At 41.0% G+C, this 23,355-nt stretch overlaps 2 protein-coding genes across 5 annotated transcripts in view; one reads left to right on the top strand and one right to left on the bottom strand.

The window, feature by feature from the left end:
• Positions 1–23,355, top strand: part of Snx25 (sorting nexin 25) — a 148,081-nt gene that overhangs the window by 94,641 nt on the left and 30,085 nt on the right. For 2 of the 3 annotated variants that reach the window (XM_055593594.1, XM_055593593.1), the window contains 8 exons: positions 528–668; positions 2,728–2,841; positions 3,878–4,042; positions 6,629–6,746; positions 9,656–9,722; positions 12,605–12,786; positions 13,959–14,059; positions 14,908–15,498. In XM_055593594.1, coding sequence (XP_055449569.1) covers positions 528–668; positions 2,728–2,841; positions 3,878–4,042; positions 6,629–6,746; positions 9,656–9,722; positions 12,605–12,786; positions 13,959–14,059; positions 14,908–14,988 — 969 coding nt within the window. In that variant the 3' untranslated portion in view covers positions 14,989–15,498. Of the gene's footprint in view, positions 1–527; positions 669–2,727; positions 2,842–3,877; positions 4,043–6,628; positions 6,747–9,655; positions 9,723–12,604; positions 12,787–13,958; positions 14,060–14,907; positions 15,499–17,448; positions 17,621–23,118; positions 23,191–23,355 lie in introns of those variants that run through there. The other variant, XR_008718584.1, reaches the window with a different exon arrangement.
• Positions 18,790–23,355, bottom strand: part of Lrp2bp (LRP2 binding protein) — a 34,328-nt gene continuing 29,762 nt past the window's right edge. For both annotated transcript variants that reach the window (XM_055593597.1, XM_055593598.1), the window contains 3 exons: positions 22,799–23,022; positions 20,774–20,948; positions 18,790–18,885 (listed from right to left, as the gene is read on the bottom strand). In XM_055593597.1, coding sequence (XP_055449572.1) covers positions 18,820–18,885; positions 20,774–20,948; positions 22,799–23,022 — 465 coding nt within the window. In that variant the 3' untranslated portion in view covers positions 18,790–18,819. The remainder of the gene's footprint in view (positions 18,886–20,773; positions 20,949–22,798; positions 23,023–23,355) is intronic.

Raw genomic sequence — 23,355 nt, 5'->3', positions numbered from 1 at the left:
TGTGTGTGTGTGTGTGTGTGTGTGTGTGTGTGTGTGTGTGTGTGTGTGTGTGTGTGTTGCATAAACTGGACAGTGAAGAACCTCCACCACAGGAACTGGTCCCTGCTAAGAGTCTCACCAGGCCTGGGTGGCAGCATTCTGAGGGGAAACAGACCCCACTCACTTCCAGGCATATGCAGGTCATTAGCAGAGTTCAGGAGCTCCTTGAAAGCCTGAGGTCTGGTCTCCCTTTTCTTACTGGTTTCCTTCCTGGGCTTCTAATCTTTCTGATTTTGTTTTGTTTTGTGATAGAAAAACTGCTTCTTAAAGATTCTTAAGATTTAGATATTCTCCCCTATTTTAAGATCTATGGTGTCATATAGTATGATCTAATTCCCAGAGTAAGTTCCATCATATTTAAAACCCAACGGTTTATTGAGTGCGCCACACAAGGCAGAGCAGACGGGGGTGGGGGGGTCGCTAAAAATCCCCTTAAAAAAGTATCTGCTTATCGTGATTTTTTTTCTGGGTTCTTTTATTTTTTCAAGGTGACAGAAGAGAATGGCGAGCAAATGCCTTGTTACTACGTCAGGGTAAATCTACAAGAAGTTGGAGGGGTTGAAACTAAGAACTGGACAGTCCCAAGAAGGCTCAGTGAGTTTCAGAATTTACATCGGAAACTCAGTGAGGTATGAATACGTGTGAACACACTCATGAACACAGGACTATAGACTTTTTGAGCATGAAGAAATTCAACAGCGCCTGCGGTTCATAGAGGAAATGGGTTGCTCTTTCTGCTTGCTGTTGATACTGGTGTGACAGCATTTTCAGCCTGGCATTTGGAAATTACTCATAGATCAAACAGACAGATGGTTGTTTGCTTTTAATTGTAAATTGCTATAGAAGCCCAAAGATGTAAGAGACCAGGGATTATCTGGGGCCAGTGGATTTGAAGCTGCCGGCTGTAACCCTTTAATGGGCCATGAAATCTGTTGTGTGTTAAAGCAGTAGGAGGGGAGTAGAGTATGTAGGATTTTTGCCACATGTACTCTGGAGTCAGCATGGTGCAGGGGTTGAAAACACCCATAGCCAGAGTGCTCAACCTGCATCCCATGTCTGCCATGTCCTGCTTGTGAGGCTTAAGGGAATAAATGCTACATAGCAAGCAGAGGAATGGGTGGCACCTAGAAAACACATCAGTGATTCTGCTGCTGTTAGGAATAATGAGCATTGCTTTGCTTTACATATGTATGTTACATAACATAGATGCAATATTATAAATGTTCATCCCAAGTTGTAGAATAGCATGTATCTTCTGTGTGCATTTTAGTCAAAAAAGTTTGGAAGCCACCAACCTTGTATTTGGTAGTTGAGGGAAACTGATTCCAGTGTTTGACTTCCAAGGTGTATGCATACGTGCCAAGTCAGGATTTGAACCTATTTTGTTTCTTTCCCCTTTTACTCTGGAAGTGATTCCACCTTCCATACAGGACAAGTTTCTCTCACCCCAGCAATGAAGACCGCCAAGTCATCTCAGTTCGAATTTCAGACCATTTTCCTCTTTCTCAGAATGAACTAACACTGGAAAAGCTCTGGTTGCTTCTCGGAGTTCTCTTTTGCAAATGAAAGATGTCTGTTTCCTTTAAATTTGTCTCTTGGGGTTATTTCTAACACTCTTAATCAAGGACTTTCTGAATACTAACTCTTGTAGTGCTTTTAAAAGAATGGCCGCCAAAACTGAGTGCCATGCATGTATTTCACAGTTTGGCTGTGCTCACTCTATGAGTAAGGAAAACAGAACGTTCATCTCAGTATAAGAATAAGTTCTTCCCAGAATTCCTGGGTAAGACTAGCACCCTGGAAACTTGCATTGTTTTCTGTGTGACAAGCCATGTAAAACTAGAGCTTGTTAATAAAAACTAAGGAGGAAGAGAAATTTAACCTAAAATGTACTTGCAAAAGAAATGTCCTTGAAACATAAAGCACTACATATTACCAGAGCGTTCCACAAATGAACCCTTGTTTCATTGACGTGCAGCTTTTTGACTGTCACCCCACCTGAACAGATGGCTGACGCTTCTTTTCCCATTCCACTGGCTCCTGTGAGTTTCCTGCCCTGAGACCCCCTCCTGTGCCACCTGTTTGCTCCTCTAAAACTTCCAAGAGCTGTAGTAAGGGTAACCTGACACACACCATACATGTCGCCGTGGTCTGAGAGTGTGCAGGACTCCACCCACAAAAAGAAGCCTGTTGCTGTTTTTTTTTTTTTTTTTTTTTTTTTTTATTGCTAATATATTTAGTCTGTGGTTTGCCTTTAGAAAGAAGTTGCTAGAGCTTCAAACTGTGTTGCCTATGTTTTCTTTGCTTCTTTTGTTTGTTTTAGTTTTGTTGTTGTTGGTTTGGCTTGCTTTGTTTTGTTTTGCCTCAAAAAAGTTAGAAGCATGTCTTCCTGGCCTCCAGCACTGCATAATGTGCTGTGTAGATGCCTATCCGCATGCACTGTCCTATTCCTCCAGGTTCTTTGACCCTGACTACAGTGGGTACATTTTACATTGCTGTGGTGATACATGCCAGTAATCCTAGCTTTAGGTAGACAGAGACAGGAAAATCTCAAATTAAAGGTCATCCATGGGGGAGGATCAGAAGAATAGATATAAGAGGAAACTATTTGATTCTAACTGTAATTATAAACTTAAGATTAAAATGTAGTTTCAAAAGAGTAACATTTACTCTCTTTCTCCCCAACAGTGTGTCCCATCTTTAAAAAAAGTCCAGTTGCCTTCTCTCAGTAAGCTGCCTTTCAAATCTATAGATCACAAGTTTCTGGAAAAGTCAAAGAATCAATTAAATAAGTTTTTACAGGTAAGAAAATGGGAGGTTTTGGGTGTAAGGGCAGGGTTAGCTATGTGGAGGTAAACTGTCACTATACTAAGCTTGCTAGTTTGCCTTGTATTTTTCCAAGTTACTCCCAGATTGCATTGCCAGCAACACACAGATGTCTCCCCACCACCATACCTTTCCCAAAGATGACTACCACTCATCACCACATTCATGAGCAGGGGATGGCTTTCTTTGGCTTCTTTACTTCTAAACCCTTCCTCTTATGACACTAGATATAAACATTTTTATCATCATATTGCTAGTCTGAATTATAACCACATTAGCTCACATGTAAACTTGATTTCTGATACCTGTGCACACATTTAATCCCAACGTATGAGAAATTGAGGCAGGTGGGTTTCTGTGAGTTCAAGTCCAGTCTCTTCTATGTAGTGAGTTCCAGGTCAATCAGGGCTACATAGTGAGAACATGTCTCAAAACAAAACAAAAACAAAAACAAACAAATAAACAAAACACCCAAAACCCCATCTCATAGGCCAGATGATTACATACAGGACTTCAGAACCTAAGGCCGTGTGAACAGTTCCATAATTGTACAAACAATCACTCTTTGGAAAAGAGTGACACCGCTAGGCAAGCTCACCACATCTGATCATAGTCACTAAAGTGTCTTTTGTGGCATCCATATGTGATATGCACATCTTAACTTGGTCAAATGCTCATGAGTAAAGTTGTCTTACAAAAGCAGTCACCCTGGAGATCTCTGAGTTATGTGCAAAATTAGAATTTTCCTGGCATCGGACAATGTCAAGCACTGTCTGCATACTCCTTCTGCAGGCTGTGTCCTGAGGCACCATCACGTATCCACAATTAAGACCACTGACAAGTGTTCTTACATAGTGTTCTTCTGAGAGAAAAGGCAGCCATTTTGTTGTTTGTTTAGAATTATGGTGAAAGGAGACCATGCCATAGTCAGCTCTGTCTGGTCTGCCTGTTGTAGCTGTCAATAGCCCAGATGGTTTTCTATGTAGGAATAATCGATCCTCTTCCTCCACAGAACCTGCTTTCAGATGAAAGACTCTTTCAGAGCGAAGCACTTTATGCCTTTTTGAGCCCTTCTCCTGACTACCTCAAGGTTATTGATGTACAGGGGAAAAAACCCTCCTTTTCATTAACTTCATTTTTGGAAAAACTTCCTCGTGACTTCTTCTCCCATCAGGAGGTGAGCAGTCCAAAGATGGTCCCACTTTAGTATATCCAAGCAGATAACTTTTTGAAGGTTGTTTGAAAGAAGAGGTGTTCATTGAAAGGCAACTGCATCCGTTTTCAATGATCATTTTCACATTTTGGAGTAAGTCACTTGTAAGTGTTACAAACAGAAATAAAAGGATAAATGACAATGTAGGTATGTTGTTGTAAGTATATTATTAATATTTTTTAATAATATTAATATTTGCTTCTGGTAGCACTTATTGTTAATCCTAAACAGCTGTATAACCAAATCACCACACAGACACTGGGTTTTTAGTTAACCTAGAACACAGTGCTGGGCAATATATACTCCCGCCTAAACCTCCAAGCCCTAAATGTTTCCTAACATTTAGATTTCCCACATTATACTTGCTTTTTGTGAAATCTTAGGTCTGGTTCATGCTCTATGTCCTCCAAGATCTCTCCTCCAGCTCTGCTCTCCTCACTCTCTTCTTGCCCCTTCTCCTCCCACTCATCTCCTGCCTTCTGGCTCCTCCCAGCTCAACATTGTGTCTAGTTGCTTTATTTTGGCCTGTTTACACAAGAGTTGAGACAGGATGCTTAGAATGAGTATCACAATGCAATATCTGGATTGAAACCAGAGAGTGGGGGAGGGGAGAAATCAGCATTTGAATGAACAAGGGTAAGGTGTGTGTACATTTCAAAAGAACATTATACCAACAGTATGTGTACTGTGAGTAGGAAGTGCTGTTTCAGCAGGTCTCTCAGGATGTGAGCTGAGTAAAGGCCATCAGGAAAGAAGTTGGGCTGGGTCTGAGGGCTCAGGGAGGAGGGTGTGTCTTTGGGATAGTGGGAAGAACACTGGATTAAAGTGGCAGGTGTCTGTAATGTGCTGCTGGAAGATAGGGCACAGGGTTATGGCAGGGTAGGGGGCTGACATGTCATTCTTGGACATGGAGAATCATGTAATGTTAAAGTTATCTTTATAAAACTGTGTTTCTCTGTTTCTGTCTTAACCTGGCTATCACACAAATAATTAAGACTCTTTTATATTTGTTTAATAATAAGCTTCAAAACACAACAACTGAGTAGTTTTTACTTTATTCTTAAGCCTCTAAGCTAATCTGGTTTTCTCCTAGTATACACTCCAGAGATGCTTGCTATTTGTATCTTTCCTCCTCCAGCTCCTTCTCCTGATCTCTCTTGGACCTGGTATCATGCAGAATATCTTCCAGCAGAAAGAACAGTAGTCAGTAATAGTGAAGCTTCTGGTTAGAAAGTAGCTCAACTTCCCTGTGTCCAGTGACATGAATAAATGTTCTCTTCAGAAATAGGGCCTTGCCGTCAAGTTGTAGTGAGTAACCAAGAATCTTGGGAGTAGCCTGTGATGTTTTAGAGGAGCCAACAGAGTCCCTTTAGCCAGTGAGTGACTCAACAAGATATAACTAATTCCTGGCACTGTAGTTTTTACTTTCAGCTTTGGTTTCTTTGCAGACATTAGAATAACAATCTTCAGCTGCCTTTTCATTGCCTGGTATTTGGGTAGCACTTCATCTTGCCTTGTGAAAACTGCCGTGTGTGTGTGTGTGTGTGTGTGTGTGTGTGTGTGTGTCTGTGCGTCTGTGCGTGTATGTGTCCATTGTCAGCCACTGAAAGCCTGGACCTCATTGCACTCATGTACACCAGTCTGGTGCCTGGCACATAATAAGGTTTGAATTGAAATGTGCTGACATGTAGATCAGGAAATGAGACTAGCTAGTATGGTAGATGCTTGAAACATAACTTTAAAAATACCTCAATTACTTTAAAATGCACATATATTTAAGAGCAATAAATTAAAAACCATTTCAGTTAAAAGTGTTTCAAAATGCAAAAAAGAAAAAAACTTATCATCTTTAGAAAACTGTATTACTAATTCCCTGATTATTTAAAGAGTGTTTTTCCCCCCCCAGTTAGCTTAAAAACTTCAAATCTGGCTGAAGAGTCAGTCAGGCTGTCTCCTGATGGTAGAAGCAGTTTGTCCTTCACGCTGAATGAATAGATTTCTGCTTAAAAGTCAAGTGATAGCCCCCTCATTTGTCCCCTTCCCAATCCCACCCTTCCTCCATCTTCTTTTCCCATGCCCCTCCCCCTGTCCACTGATAGGGGAGATCCTTCTCCCCTACCATCTGACCCTAGCCTATCATGTCTCATCAAGACTGGTTGTGTTGTGTGACCTGGTAAGGCTGCCCACCCCCCTCAGGGGGAGGTCATCAAAGAGCCAGCCACTGAGTTCATGTCACAGACAGTCCCTGTTCCCTTACTAGGGAACCCACTTGGAGACTGAGCTGCCATGGGCTACGTCTGTGCAGGGGCTCTAGGTTATTTCTATACATGGTCCTTGGTTGGAGTATCAGTCTCACTACAGCTTGGATACAAAGTGAATAAATTGTAATAAATAAAAAAAATTTGAAAAATAAAGTCAAGTGATAGAGTAAAGCTATGATGTAAGTGCGTAGTTTGGAATTTGTACTTGAGAAAGCAAGTCAGCTCTGCCTCACTCTGCTGCATTTTCCTTGGTAAGTGACCTGGTATCTGTAATGTTGCCTCTCCCCAGGAGGAGATAGAAGAAGACAGCGACTTGTCAGATTACGGTGATGATGTGGATGGGAAGAAGGATGCCTTGGCTGAACCTTGTTTCATGCTGATCGGGGAAATTTTTGAACTTCGAGGAAGTAAGTATCTTCGGTGGGTAGTGGCATCCATTGCTCTGTCCCCTGGTGTGCATTTGATGTGCTTACACCCACATGTTCATGCATTTTGTCTGTGGTGCTGAAGGCACCACCTTAGGACAGATAGAATGTCTGCGTTCCTGAAACTTGGGCTCCTGGTTTACTCAGCATTGTGCTCCTCTGCATTAGAAAAGAGAACTCTTTTCATGTGACTCCCTCAGTGTAGCTTCATTGTCTCATCACCAAAAGTTACTTAAAAAAATCATTTTGTACTCTGTTGTTAAAGGTGAAGTTTTGATGCCAGGGTAGTATTGTGGTTCCGTGTAGAATAATTTCAATAAGTAAAGTTAGAGCTAAAATAAACATTAGAAATGGAGACTAGTTAAACTGTTTAAGAAATATCCATAATATAATAGCATTCAAATATTAAACTCTTTCAGCTGAAAAATTTGTCGCCTTGTTGTATTTTAGGTTCTTTTAAGATCATTGCTGACCTTAACTTGATTCAGCATAAGCAGGAAACAATAGTATTGCACTCAGTCTTTCTTTCGGCAACTAAGATCTTGCCAACAGATCTTAGTCTTCCCATTTCCCACTGGGGTGGGAATAATAAGAGTGCGGCATTCTGTCTGTTAATATCAGTGTGTTCTTTTCCATAAGCTCAAAGAGATGAAAGCACTTTGTGAATGTGTCAGAGCAAGTCACAGCCTTAGTAGGACTCTAAATGCTGGCACTTCAGCCTGCTTATCCTCAACTGAAAGTCTGCACAGAGCATGTTTGGTTTGTTGGTGACATTTCTGAGAGGAATAAATAGAACGGCCTTGATAATGAGATGTGATGCATTTGCCATCAGCAGACTCCTCAGGCGGCTGCAGCTGCCTCTGTGCTTTGAACAAACAAGACTTTAAAAGGAGTCAAGGGGCCATTTGGGCGGGGGGGGGGGCTTGGGAATAGAGGAAAAACACGAAAAGTAGTAGAGTGAGGAGATACCAGTGATGAGAGAAAATTTAGCAAGAATGTTTGGTTCCTGTTTGTGTTCAGTATACAGAAGGACCTAGTAAGGTAGATGTTTATTTTAAACCCCTCACCTGACAGGCATCCTTCCTAGACTTATGTACATTTGTGATTGACCCGTTGGCTATGAGCTGTCTATCCCCTGACCTAGAAAGGCCAAGAAAAGTTATCATCGTGAACAGAAATGTTCATTCTAGCCTGAAGGCCCAGCCTAAAATAAATACATCTAGATGCTTGGTGCTCTTTCAAAAAACAATCCCATCCAGAAGTTCCAGGCATTTCTGAGGCATGGCTCTGAATCCAAGGCTTGACTTTTATCTGGGGGCTGTTAATTTTTTCACTAGGCACTGAGATTCATCCAGACATTGGGGATGCCCTTAGCTGTTTTAGTCTAGAGTTGCGCCTGTGTCAGTTGTTGCTCTTGTGTTGTCACACCTTGGGAAAAGGGAAGCTACCCCTTTCCTATGGATACAGGTGGCCTGCATCTTCTGCTACGTTATGACCGGGTCTGTGCTTTTCACTTCTCCCTTTGTTAGTAGCCAGACATTTCAGGGACTAGACATAGAAATATAGATTGTAAAAAAAAAAAAAAAAAAAAAAAAGGCTTACATTCAAATTAAATATCAAATGAACATAAAATATCATCAGTTTTTTTTTCCTTTTTATGGTTTACATTGATATTCTACACCTACAAAATGTCTCTATGTTAAATAATAAAAGTTATGATGGGTAGGACCCCTCATGCAAGGAGAACATCCTTAGGGACTGTCTTAGGGTTTTACGGCTGTGAAGAGACTCCATAACCACAGCAACTCTTAAATTGGAGCTGGCTTAAAATTCAGAGGTATAGTCCATTCTCATCATGGGGGGAAACATGGCAGTGTGCAGGCAGACATAACTGAGAGTTCTACATCTTGATCTCCGGCTGGGGCTGGCTTACAGTTCCAGAGGTTTAGTCTGTTATCCTCATGGTGGAAAGCATGGCAGCTTGTGGGCAGATGTGGTGCTGGAGAAGCAACCGAGAGTTCTACATCTTGATCTACAGGTAGAAGGAGACTGTGTGCCACACTGGGCAGAGCTTGAACATAGGAGACCTCAAAGCCCGCCTCCACAGTGACACACTTCCTCCAACAAGGCCACACTTCCTAGTGGTGCCATGCCCTATGGACAAGCATTCAGACACATGTGTCACAGGGGCCATTCCTATCAAACTACCATGGGGACAGAAGTGGACAAGCCCACTTGAATCTCATCCTTCTCCAGATGAGGAGCCTGAGGTTCAGCAAGGGGAAGTATGCCCAGCTGCTCCAGAAGGTGTTACTAGAAAGGAGTTCACATATTATTCAGGACTCTCCTCTCCACACTTCACCCTTCTTACCCCAAACACCTAAGTTATAAAAGACACCATGCTGAACACACTGGAGCACTAGAAGGGGAACAGTCAGGCCCATCACTTCATTCACATTTGATAGAGTCTGTCAGCACTGGAATTTCTCTCTGAGAACTCTTTGTTAGAAAATTGGAAGCAGAAAGCCAAGTGGAAATCTACAACAGCAACTGCACCGCCTCCTGGTGGGGACCAGGCATGCTGCCAAGCAGCCTGGGGCACAGGAAGTACAGCATTATTTCAGCTCTTCTGTAGGCAGAAGAAAAAAGGGCAGGGGGTTGAATTCTCTGAAACTTCACCTCTCCATTTGCTTAGCGAAAACATGAAGGCTTGTCAGAGTTTTCTGAGCAGGCATTTGCTCACTCAGACCCAGTCTCCAGAAGGTAGCACCTCTGATGGATGCTTAGATTCAGACCAAATCAAATGGCAACACTGTGTGCCTTGTTCAGCTGTGAAATTGTGATGCTTGTCATATCCTGTGATAAATACTCTCTTCTGATTTATATTTTAGTGTTTAAATGGGTGCGAAGAACATTAATTGCTCTCGTTCAGGTCACTTTTGGAAGAACCATCAACAAGTGAGTTGTACAAAATTACTGCTACCCTTTGTCTGAATACTGAATTACCGTATGAGATGGCAGCTGATGGATTTCAGAAGTTTCCTTCTTTCGTATTTTGTTTCTGATATGATGCTGCAGCTGGATGAGGAAGCAGAGTTTGGAATGTCTCTTGCAGCATGCATGGTGAATGGATGACAAAAATTTGAGCTAGTTCCAGCATTCACTTTCAGAGTTGAAATAGCATTAAAATGTCAATTCTTCATGTATGGATATTCAGTGGTGGACAGTTGTGTCTATCAAACGTACTACCATAAGCCCTTACTAGATTCTAAACTATCACAGGGTCCATTTACATAAAAGTGTTTGCACAAGTAATCTTCTGTAGGACACTTTCCAGTTGTTCATAGCGCTCATCTGGCATTCATTCATGAAGGCTCAGGCCCTCTATGAGAACTCATGGTCAGTCAGCATTACTAGCTAAGAAACTACGGGTATTCCTCACTGCTGCAAGAGGGTTCCCTGGGCAGCAGTCAGAGCAGGAAGCTGCTGTCCTGAACTGGCTTCAGGGATTAGCACAACAGCTCATCTTAGTGGTGAGACAGTATGAGGAGATAGCACGGTTCTCGTGAGGTCACCAGTCTACTGTTCTGTAGAACTAACCTGGCTTCTTGTCCTATGACTTAGCCCCAGTTCATGTTATTTCCGTGTCCGGAATTTACAACTGCCACTATCAGGTCCTTCTAAGTAACAATCCAAAATAAAGATCTTCAAGAGATTAGCATTAGGATTTTCTAAAGAACAGAGATGTGAGTGAATATCTAAATCTAAACATTTTAAAATGAGTCACGGTTTTATGTGTAGTAAAATAAGTGTTGAGGTAAAAATGTTGTTTTTCCAAGTGTATAAGTTACTGGTAAACATTGGTGAGACATTAATGTGATAGTTTTAGTTTGTAAGCTTATACAGTTTTACAGGAAATAATATGAAGGAAACTTATTTTGTATTGATTTATACATAGAATATGTTTTCCTGGTGATCACTACAAACATTTACTTCTATTTTATTTCTAGAATTAAAAAAATAGTTGATCTTGTTTGTCAAAGGCTTGCTTACTTAGTGTCCATGGATCGGGGGAAGAGCCCATTTCATGCATTCTTTATATCTTGGGAAAACGTCATTAGTACTGACAGGCCTTAGATGAAGAAATTTCCATATGCCTTTTCCCCCTCATACTTGAGCTTGCTAATGTATTTTCTTGTCAGATTCAGCAAATTATGTGCACTTGCCCTGTTCCTGTTGTGACATTAGCTCCTGCTCATGAAATGAGCAGCTGTGTTTGTGTGTGATGGTTAGGTCGGCACAGAGATTGAGGAGCCTCTTGCAAGAAACTCTCAGACTGTTCATGCCAACAGTTTGCTGCCAGGCAGGGAATTGTGGAGCACATGGTACATGCTTTTTTTGCCTTTCGTAGAGGACAACCCATCGTTAAATTAAGTAGCAGTGTTTGTTAGCCTCTTGTCTTGAAGCGGTCATGGTCTCACACCATAACTTGATTTGCTTCAAAAGTTTTTGGCTGATAGAAAATATTAGGTGCTGATCTTTCCTAAGAATTGCCTAATATTCAGTCACAAACTGAAATTTCTTCATTTCTTCATGGAGTGCCAGTGGTTAACTCAAAGCAAAACTACAGAAATTCCAAATAAAACTATAGAAATCAAAGTGTGTTGTTTCCAGCATAGAGAGATTTAGCTTTCTTAGGAAGACAGACAGGCAGGTTGGTAGTTACTTTTTAAGACAGAAATCCTTTTAAATAAATCAATTATTTTTTTGGTCTAGATTTGCATAGTATTTGGTCATGTTTGATTTTCACTGTGAAGCAGTTACCATCTCAGTTTTACTCAGAATATAATCATTTTTCTGACATTAATCACTGTGTATGAAGTGCTGGGCTTGGAATATCCACTGGAGATGTCCTGAAACCCTTGCTTACTCTTTAAAATTCTGGCTGAGATGTCAGCCTCTTACAGAGCTTTCTGATTGTTGTTGAAATTAGTTAATGTGAGTAATTTCAGGTGCTTCTAGGCCTGGTGATCTAGGATGATCCTTTCCCTTTCCAGTCATTCTCCTTTTCAGCCTAACAGCTACTTCTGGATTCTTTGAACTGTGTTTACTTGTCTGTTGCTAAGGGAAATGGTTAAAGTTTGACCTACTAGGACTGTATGGAAGACTCAAGTAACTAGGTAAAAGCTATTTCTGCGTAACTGTGCAGGTCAAATATGCCCAATCCAGGCTTCATTCCCATGACCCTTCATTCCCATGACTTGCTCCTTGCCAGTGAGCATAAGGTGATTTCTCAGAATATTTTTTTTCCCAGGATCCTTTCTCACAGTCACTCTAAGAGGGTCAGTTAAAAAGCATGGTTCTCCTCCAGGACTTCAGGGACCTATGGAGGGTTTCCCAAAGCACTTTTCATTGGCTTCAGGAAGTGGGCTTGTGCTTCCAATTTATAAGCTTCATTGAGAAATAATTAATGTATGGGGGGAGTTGAAATCTTCAGATAAATCTCAGACTTCTTGTCTGTACTGATTAGAAGACTAACATTGGGAAAAGTGAGTGCCACTGTAAAATGTGAATCCTACATTGTATCTCTGTATGAAATTCTCAAATAATTAAAAAAGAAGAAAAATATGTGAACATGTGAACCCCAGGAATGAGTTGGTCATCCAGTATTGCCAAAATGAACAATAACTTTCATAGCCAAAGTTCTAAGTCATTATTCATCAAACATTTAGATCAGGCTGTGTCTTAACCTACTCATTAGCAGATGCCTTCTGAAAATAGAGTATACAGTTTTTAAAAACTCCATCCAAGCAATATATATATATATTTTCTCTTGAAAGACAAATCCGGGACACAGTGAACTGGATATTCAGCGAGCAGATGCTGGTTTACTACATCAATGCTTTCCGGGATGCTTTTTGGCCAAATGGGAAATTGGCACCGCCAACTAGAATCAGGAATGAAGCCCAAAGCCGGGAAACAAAACAGAGAGCACAGCAAAAGCTACTCGAAAACATTCCAGGTGAGGCCTCAGGCTGACAGGGAGACTTGAGAAGAATGTTAATGCCAGGCGCCTCCTCGAAGCTGCTTTTCCTCACCTACCCAGAAGATCCTGGAACTTCTCATTCCGGAAATGTTTAGCACTAATATCACACTTTATACTTTATGGATCAGGCTAAAGCTCACTGTGAAACTTCAGAAGTGTGTTTAAAACACATTTATTTAAATCACTAAAACTAGTAGTAAGAAAATGCTAAAACTGTAGCCTTCAAAAATGCCCTTTGCTATTAGGTTCTTTTTCTTTCTTTCTTTTTTCTTTGAGATAGAGTTTCTCTGTGTAGCCTTGGCTGTCCTAGACTTGCTTTGTAGACCAGGCTGGCTTTGAACTGAACTCAGTGGCTAGCTCTTTGATCACCTCCCCCTGATTGGGAGGAGAGGAGGTAGTCTCACCAGGCCACAGAGGAAGACAGTGCAGCCAGTCCTGATGAGACCTGATAGTCTAGGATCAGAGGAAAGGGGAGGAGGACCTCCCTTATCAGTGGATTGGGAGAAGAGGGAGGGTAGGTAGGATTGGAAGGGGATGAGGGAGGGGGCTACAGCTGGGATTCAAAGTAAACAAATTGTAATAAATAAAAAAATAAAAATAAATAATGCCTTTTGGCTAAAAGTTGTAAAACTTTTGTTTTAAAGGTTCAAGAGAAGTAAGTAAGGCCTCCATGCTTTCAGTCTCCAGTGTTGTACACTGTCACTTGAGGGCAAGTGATACAAAGCACTTGCCAACAATGATGGTTAATACTGTGAGCTTGACAGGGTCTAGGGTCACTAAGAGGTGCCTCCGGGCAAGCCCTTGAGAAGAGAATACCTGGAGTAGGTTAAGGTAGGGAGAACCACCTGAAGTGTAGGTGGCGCCCTTCCATGGGGTGAGCCCCTTTTCCAAAGCTGAAGGAGCAAGTGAGCTGAGCACGGGAATGTGCCACTCTCTGCTTCTTAACTGTGGGTGCCAGTCCACCTGCTCAGGCGCTGGCTGCTGTGTGACACCTCAGATTGCGAGCCAAAGAAAACCCTTTCTTCCCATGTTGCTTTGCCAAGAGCACTTTATCACAGGCAACAGGGGCAGTAACAAATAAAGCTAGTATGTGCTGGGTTCAACCCTCAGCAGTGCAACAGAACATGTGCAAAATTATCTTTTTCCAGACACACTCCAGAGCCTTGTTGGACAGCAGAATGCCCGCCATGGTATAATAAAGGTATTCAAGGCTCTGCAAGAAACGAGAGCCAACAAGCACCTGTTATATGTGAGTAATGAGCCTCCCAGAGGACTCTTTCCTTTTTTGATTTTATATTTGTTTATGGATTAGGATAACTGTTAATCCTTCACATTCTGAATCACATCTATTACTGTTAACTCTGAGTCTGTGGTTTTTTTTTTTTTTTTCTGCTTAATTTTTGTCCTCTCATTTGATTAAAAAGTATGAAAGGGGACACAGCAGTTCTGTTGTCACACACTGAGCTCTGAGTTGACTTCTGATTTACCATCTCCGCATCCTGTATGGTCTGTTATTTCAGCAAAGGAAACAGATTTCCGTTTTTCTAATTAGAAAAATATCAGCCAGGTGGGGTGGTCCATGCCTATAGTACACATACTGAGGAGGTAGAGGCCACTGTGGGCTACGTGACACAAAAACATAAATAAAAGCAAACCCAAAGAAAAAATACAATATTAAATGTCACAGGGCGTGGGATGTGTCTGATAGACCATGAAATGAACGGGGTTTGTGTAGTCTGAATTCCTTTTGAGTCACTTGTCTACTGTGGATGACCACAGAACTCTCAAGAGACACTTTGAGTAAACCCTCACAGTCCTGTTGGGACCTGGGTGGCAGAATCCATAAGGTTACACCATGAGACAGAGCTCACGTGGGAGGTTTATTAAGGGGATACAGAGCTGGTTAAGTGGGTGGGTGGGGGGAAGTAGGTCCTTTCATAACAGGATACAGCGCATGTACAGCTTATGGCGACGACAGGAATGTGTCGCATCTTGGAGGCTGGTAATGATAGTATCCTGCTGTCACTAGGTCCCTGGAGCGGGCCCTGGAGGTACCTGATTGCCTACAGCTCCTTCTTTGCTCTTCCTTCTTGGCAGGTGCTGATGGAGCTGCTGCTGACTGAGCTATGTCCCGAGCTGAGGACTCACCTGGATCAGTTCAAAGCTGGTCAAGTCTGAGACAGCACATAGCAACCTCCAGAGAAATGTCTGTGTAATAATAGACATGAACCATTTTCCTCTTTTCCACAGAGGGCCTGACAAGAACCACTGTTGTTTATTTTCGTACCTCCCTCTAGTTTTATGTGAACTAAACAGGATCGGAGGGAGGAGGACTGCTGCTTTGGTCGGCAACAGAAAAAAAAACCTGATCTTCATTGTTCTTATTTAAATGATATAAATACTTTAAAGCTCAACATGCTGACTGAAATACAAATGTTAATATGTGATAAGAACATAGGAAATATTTTAAATATTTATGAAAAGTTTTGTTGTTAAATGACAAACTCTGAATATTGTACAGTTAATCTCCTCGCTGAGGATTCTGAACATTCCTGTGTTTGACGTGGATTGAAGAACACTGTTGTGCAATGCTTGGTGTAAAGTTATTGTGAAAATTTTATTGTCTTTATTTTTACCAAAGATTTCCCATAGTTTGCAGCATTTGAAGCAATAAAATTTAAAAATAGATCCCAGTGCTCAAAGGTACTGTGATGCTTGAGTGGCAGAAAGGGCTTGGACACCTGTGCCATGTATTTGCCGACAGCATTTTCATAGGAAGCATTGCCTGTTGAGAACTTCTGAAAGCAAGTGTAACATTGGCTACATGAAAAAGGCCAAATTGGTGAGGTGCTTCGGATAGGTTGTGGGCTGAGCCCTGGAAGAATCAGCTTTGAAGATGGGAAACAGACAGAAGAGAGAAGTTGCTTCATGGCGTTGAAAGATTCTGTTAAATCCATAAATCTTGTGCACTACGAGGGTGCTTGGTGAGGTCCAGGGTCTGGGTTTTGTTGGTGAGAGTGGGACCATGGACAAGTCACTGAGTTATATTCCTGGGCTTTGTTATCTGTCAGGCAGTGATAACCGTGCACTGTCCTTTGTCTGGTTTCTAGAAATTCTGAAAGCAAAAGCAAAACTGCAGTCTGAGTAAGAGAAAAAAATGTATTCATGTGGTATAGGTTTATCATACCAGTAGGTCACAACTGACAGGTTCTTGATGAGACACAGATCTGAAAGATGTATGATTAAAACAGTGCAGGTTTCATCATTGGGAGGTCTAATTATAGCTCTTGGTCCCTTTTTTTTTTTTCAAACTAAGATGGTATTTTAGACTGAGGTTGGATATTTTGTGCTTTAGAATTGTCCTTCAGTGAGATATTGAAAAGACCATTTAGAGTAGTTCAGGGAAGAGAAATAATGTGAAGTTGCCAATGTATCATTTGCATAATTCTAAGCCATCATTTAAACTCTGGGTATTATATTTAAATTGCACATAAGAAAAAGATACTCTAACTCCTCTATCTCTTTAAGACAAGGTCTGATAGTCAACTGTAATGAACCTAGAAGTTTAGGCTTTTTTTTTTTTTTTTTCTAAGTAATAACTTGAAATCCTTGGTCACTTGAAATAAAGACTAGCACCATTCCCCACTGAGCAGCATGCCGCCGTGGTAGCCTGTAGGCGCCAGGCCATCAACTCTGTGATAAAGATAATGCACTGAAATTTAAATTTCCATGTTGAGTTCCCATTCAGGCATGGCATATTACCAAATACGAAACCTGTTGTGGTGGTTTGGATGGTTTGGTCTCCCTTTACGCTCACATGTTTGAACAAGAGGTTCCTAGTTGGTGGTGCTGTTTTGAAAGTGTAGAGTTGTTAGAAGTGTGTCACTGGAGGCCGGCTTTGAGAGTTGACAGTTCTCCTCCCGACCCCACCTGTGTCTCCCACCTCTTCCAATTAGATGTGAGCTCTTAGCTTCCTGTTCTGCCACCAAACCTGCTCTATTCCCTATCATGAACTCTAATCCTCTGGATCCATAAACCAAAATAGACAGTTTCTTTGATAAGTTTCCTTGGTTATGGTGTTTGATCACAGCAACAGAAAAGTAACTAGTACAGTTGTTAAATTCCCAACATTAAAGAATTTGGAGACTTAGGTTTTTTTGTTTTTGTTTTTTTTATTATTTTCAGTGGTAGGAAATCAGACTCAAGGCCTCACGCATACCAGGCAAATGCTTTCTCCTAAACTATATCTCTATCTCCAAGACTTGCTTTCTTTTTTTTTTTATCTTTCTCATACTGGGGATTGAATCAGGGCCTTGTCTATGCTAGGCAAGTGTTTACTGATGAGCAATGTGACTGTTGCTTTTTAAAGTTCTTACTTTATTTTGAGACTGGGGTCTTGCTAAGTTATTCAGGTTGGTCCCAAATTTTTGGTCCTTCTGCATCAGCTTTCCAAGTAGTTGTCCTTACAATTGTGTACCACCACATCTTGATGAGGCTTGTAATTTTTTTTCCTTCTTTCTTTTTCTTTTTGGTGTGTGTGTGGGAGGGCGGGGGGAAGGGGTTAAGGTTACCCAGGCTTATCCTCTTGTTTCCATGTCCCTCTGCTGGTATATTAGTTTCTTTTTTATTGTGTTACAGCACTATTTCCAAAAGCGCTTTCGGGAAAAAGGAGCTCAGTTTGGCTTACAGTTGCAGAGGGACAGAGCGCTTTATGGTGGAGAGGCACGGCAGCAAGCGGCAGGGCCCAGCAGCAGGAGCAGGAAACTGAGGTCTCACATCTTCACCCCAAACCAGAGTGAACGGAAGTAAGGTGAGTCTTTCAAACTCTCAAAGCTTGCCTCCAGTAACAATAGAACCCTCCCCAAATGGCCCACCAACTAGGGACCAAGCATTCAAATATCAAGCTTTCACTCAAGCCAGCACAGCTGGATTGCAGGTAAGTACCAACAAGCCTGGCTTGGAGCCCACATTTTAATGGCACTTGTAAAAGTGGGCTTTTCTTTGGGTTGAGGAAAATGGATAGAACTGGAAGTGATTATGTTAAATAAAATGAAACTCTGAAGAACAAGACTGAGATTTGTGCATGTGTGCAGTATTTGTATGCGTATGTGTGTCTATAGCTCTTAGAAGAGAGGATCATGAGAGGAAGAGATCTAAGGGCGGTGGGAGATAAGTAATAGAAAGTGTGATCGCAAAACAATATTTAGATGTAGTCATTAGGTTTATGATTTTTGTGAGATTTTTCTCATATTTTATCTTGTATAGAAATGTAGGAAATGAAGTCAAACGAAAGCATATTGCTGTAATTCTTATATTTACCGAGGGGTCATAATAGTTTCATTCATTGTGGAGATGATGCTAAATAATTTCTCAAATCCATATTTTAAAATTTACAAATTAGTCATTTATTCATAAGAATCTTTTAATAAGTTATAGAAACACTATACACTTTGATGTGCAAGTCTAATCTTTAAGTTATCTTTGGCCTTCACTTAAGTTTGTGAAAAATTCTAAATGACTAAAAATATCTTAAATTAGCAAAATTCATAAAATTATAAAAACATTAAAGAAAATATGAAGAATTGAGCTTTCAAATTATGTTTTTAAGTAGACTGGCAGCAGGTGTAGTTTGGAAATTACAAAACTCAATTCATATAATTCATACAAAACTACAATTCATACAATTCATACAAAAGTAAGTCATTCCAGATACTGCATTTAATAAGGCAAAGGAGTATTTATTTTTGGCATGCTTTCAAACTCATTACAGTCTGAGTCTCTTTACAGGGTAGGAGGCAGGTCTCTGGGACTCTTTCCAGCAATTTGATTAGCCTTTAAATTTTAGTTTATAAAAATTACAGAATACAAATATAAAAATGAAGGTAACATTTCCTTAAAATACCCTGGATAATATAATGGGGGTTTAGAAAATAACATATGTAGCTGCTGTAAGCATACACACATTGTTTGAGATTAGAATTTATGGTCTTTGTTGAAATGCTTTGTGGTCTAAATTCTTTGGCAAATAAGTAACTTGTGAAGTTCATCTGCCAATGTAGGGTTCAGACGGCAAGCCTTTAAAATTAAAGAGAGAAGAGGGTCAGGTATTTGATAAATTTTCATTGCTTGGTTCTTCTGTCTTTAAAAATAGACAAACATATATACATAACTTTAAAAGTAAAACTAAAAAATTATTAAAGCAAGAGAAATAGACATCAATAACATTTGGTCTCAAGCTATCGTATTGTTATGTAATTATCAGCAGAATCTATAATAATTTTATTTTAAAATATATAGTTTTAGTATGCCTAAATAGTGGTAAGGTGTGTGATTCTAGAATGCTGAGTGTTTGGCAGAAACATCAGAGGATACCTAATACAAGCATCATTCTGAGCAAGAATTGTCTCTTCAGTGCCCGGGACATCTTACACAGTTAGTTGTTACCTTCTAAGAGAAAATGTTTGTATTTGTTTCTGAGACAGTGAAATCGAAAGGTTCATCATCACATTAAGCTGAATTTTCACTGCACGTACTTTTGAAACCCTGTGGGTCCTAGGAGAATATACAATGCCGCAGGAGCCAAGTATAGCCTAACAGCCTGCCATCTCACTGCCCTACCTTTGGCGTAGCTCCAACTCCCCTCCTTCTCTGCCATGGTTCCTTTATGCAGTACACTGCCAGTTCAGTAACCCCCACTGTCAGGATCCCCTCATGTTTAGCTCTCACTGAAGCATACCCTGTTTCTTTTCGCATGCCTCATACGACCTGCCTCACTGGTTGCTGCCTCTTCCCTGTCTCCACCTCACTGGGAGTTGAGCCTGCTGTGTTCACCTGCAGTGTTAGTACACAACAACGGGGCTATTATCTCCCAATAGGAGGGAAACAATTCTAATATTGCTGTTGGTTTACTGATTTTTTTTTTCCTGGGTGTTTATACCAGATATCAGGTCATTCTAAACTAGATTTTCTCCTGTACTTATCCACAAAGCATATTATGGATATTCGAGAGCTTGAAATTGGATTGGTTTTGGAAGTTAGTATGATGCAGAAAGCATTCATATTTTTAGCAGTTACTTTGTTAACACTCATGACTCACATGACAAGAATGGTGTGGAGGTAAGTAAACACCCCAGGCATCAGTTGTGAATGCTACTTTGGAAATGTGTTTAAAGCAGTATAAGTCATTTAGTGTCTCTAAACTTGTGTGCACTCTAGATTACTCTAGAGAGCATTAGAAGGTATAGTGGCATCCCACTCCCAGAGAATATGAATGGTTCTTCTGAAATAAGGCCTGGCAGTAGCCTCTAATTCTAGAATCTTCATGACCCACCATGGCAGGAATACCATGAGTTCAAGCCCAGCCTGGGCTACCCAGTGAGACCTATGACCAAAGAACCACATACAGGAAATCATGATACCATTCTAATTTGTGCTCATGAATGTCATGGACCTAAGGCATGCACAGTTTTCTTTATTTCCTCTCTTCTTTCTTTTTTTAAATTTCACTGAAGTTACTATTAAAATGGCTTCCCAGGCCCACCCAAAATTCTTAGCTCTGAAAGTGACCTCATTGATTAAAATGTGAGAGAGTGACTGATTACCTCACACTTATGAGGTATTACTTTAAAACCTTTATTTAATGACAATATTAGAATGAAGATACAGTTTTCTTTTTTTAATTTTATGTGAAGACACAAATATTTAGGCCCTAAGGGCAATGACAGGCCTTTAGTTGCAGGAGGCAGTAGATTTAAGGAGAATAATTTACATCAAATGGGACTTTTATCATCTAAGCTTAATTATGTTGATAAGAATCTACCAGAACCACATGCAATCAGCACAGACTCACCATAGATAGGATATCTGCATAGTGATTAGAAAACAACACCAGAGAGCTGTTCCACTCTCAAGGAAAAGGCAGTGTCTCTAGTTAGGTAGACTTCTATTTCGTCCCCAAACTTACTTTAGAATAATAGTGTTTAGCAGTAGCTTCGTCTTTCGAAATGCCCAAGCCAAGCTGAAGACACCGTGCATAGTAGAAAGCCGCCATGGCCATGCCTTTGCTAATAAACTCTGGGAGACAGTCTGTGACATGGGCTATCATGGGGATGTCGTGAACCTCATCGTAGTCTGCTATCCTGAAGGGATGTGAAATTGGGAAATTGAAAAGGCTATCAGCCATGGTTTATGTTTTCACAGAACAACCTGTGCTCAGAGTGATGCCTGAGCCTTTTGAGAAATTTGCTGTGTAGTAAAGTTAGTATAACATAATCTGCTAATAGCAGGGAAGGATGAACTTGATCACAACTTCCTTGTGGAAATACTCATAGGGATTCACCATTAGAAAACTATTTTCTTATTAATATTTTAAGCATAGTTATCATCTTGTGGATAAATTGAGTAGGGGATAAAAAGAATCCTATATTCCCTTATATAGGGAACAGAGGAAGCCCTGAATAAGTGAAGTCCTGAGGGAATGTGTATTTTGACATGGGCATAGCCATGTCAACAACTTCATGGGCCTCGGACCCATGGGACAGTTGGTAAAGCTGTTTGGGCTTTACCAATTGTCCCATGACAAAAGGTTTTCTCAGGAGTCCAAGCACGAGTGTTTGTGGAAGACTGATAGGTGTGTGCAAAGACTAGCAACTATAGATTCCTCCTCCCGGATATGTACATCTGGAGACTTCTCCCTAAAGAGGCCTCCAATCAAAATGACACCTGAGGTGTTAGCAGAACCCCACCAGATTCCAGCTTGATTTTACATCTGTCTGCCTAGGTGTCTGTCCTTTCTTAATTTCTTCACACACACACACACACACACACACACACACACACACACACACACACGAAAGAAATCAGTGTAATAACAATATTAAGAACTGTTCAGAATCCTAGCCAGGATGAGCACTTGCTGGGAATACTGGAGGTAGCTCCCTCAGTAGCCTGCTGCCTGGGAGGTAAGATGTCCAGGAGGAGAAGGGAAGAACTGTTATTTCTTGCTTTCATCTTCTCTCAGTCTCTGTCCTTCTCTGGGGAGGGGACGGGAGCATGACTGGGACACATAGAACAGCACACCCACCGTCTGGTGGCCTCTCTAGAGTGCCCTGAATTGTTTTTCCTCGTCTGTTACACCTTTTACACAGCATGGATAAATGTATGTAGGAAACAGTGGAGTCTTATGGACCCAGGAAAGTTTCCATAGAATTTGTAAGACATTTGTGTGAGTCTTTGAACAATACCATCACATTATGATCATAAGCTTTATTTCAGTCACATGGTGACAGAACTGTATGACTGAGGATATAGGAAGAGATCAATGCTCCTTAATAGATATTCTATTGTATCAGTTTACACCTTAGCTAATAGCACTCAAATCCTGAAGGTGAATGTTGCAGAAGTGTTTTTTTTTCCAATATGGCCATAACTAGCCATACTGGCTATTCACTTAACATTTAACTAGTTTAAATTTTCAGTTCTCAGTGGCACTAGAACATTTAAGGTCATCAAACAGCTGTCATTTCAGTGCTGCAGAAAGTTTTGTTGGGCAGATCTGGCATAGAACACCAAGTAGTAAATGCCACAATAATACCAAGAACACCAAGGCAATACCAATAACGCCCCTATTTTGTTATTCAAACACTACCGTGACTTGACTGTGTCCCCTGCAACATTCACGTGTTGCATTGTCCCAAGATTAACAGGTGTTCGGGTCACAAGGGCTCCCTCATCCGTAAGATTAAGGCCCTTATCTAAAAGACTGCACACCGCCTTTACCGGGCGGGAGAAGCGTTCCCTTTGAAGGCCTGCATTTGAGAACACGGTATTCCTAACCCTCTGGAGAATGCAGGCCTCACTGTCCAGCTGACCTTGTCAGCACCCTGATCACAGACTTCTGGGCTACAGCAGTGAGAAACAATTTCTTTTCATTATAAACCATCCATCTGTGGTGGCGGGATAGCAACACAAAACGAACTGAGACAGTCACCTTTTGGAAAATGCAACACACTTGGTAAAAAACTTCATCTTATAGTAGTACTCCACAAGAGTCCCCTGGGCATAGACATTCCCTCGTTCAGCTGCTTCCCGTAAGCACTGCAGGGCAGCTTCGGTGTCTTGGCGGATCCCCTGTCCGTAAAAGTACATGAGACCAAGTGCACCTTGGGACTCCAGGTTTCCATTGCCACAAGCTTCAGAATGCCAGAAAAATGCCTGAGAAAAACCACAATTTCATTTTATTATCGGCAGGGAGTTCTAGAAAGAAAAAAATTCCAATTCTAATTGCATAATTATTGGCTCTATCTCCAGGAACTAGTTCTACAGGAATGCCCTTGACTGTACTTATGTGGGAATGGAACCCGTGCCCTTCAAAGTGTTGAGGTGAGTTTCACAGGCCAACATTGTTTGCAGCAGAGGAAGGCCCACTGTCCTGGGTTTCAAGCTTTGCAAGTTTGGCAGAGTAAAGATGGAGACAGGGTAAACTAGGAACTAAGGGAAGGTTTACACCTTCTAGGAGGTCCGATCAGAAAATTGCCGCTGCTGTTA

Source organism: Psammomys obesus, unplaced genomic scaffold, assembly GCF_907164565.1.
Source record: "Psammomys obesus unplaced genomic scaffold, mPsaObe1.curated_primary_1811, whole genome shotgun sequence".
In the NCBI taxonomy this organism is placed as follows: domain Eukaryota; kingdom Metazoa; phylum Chordata; class Mammalia; order Rodentia; family Muridae; genus Psammomys; species Psammomys obesus.
The sequence above is the reverse complement of the archived record's forward strand: the minus strand, read 5'-3'. Positions and strand labels throughout refer to the sequence as shown.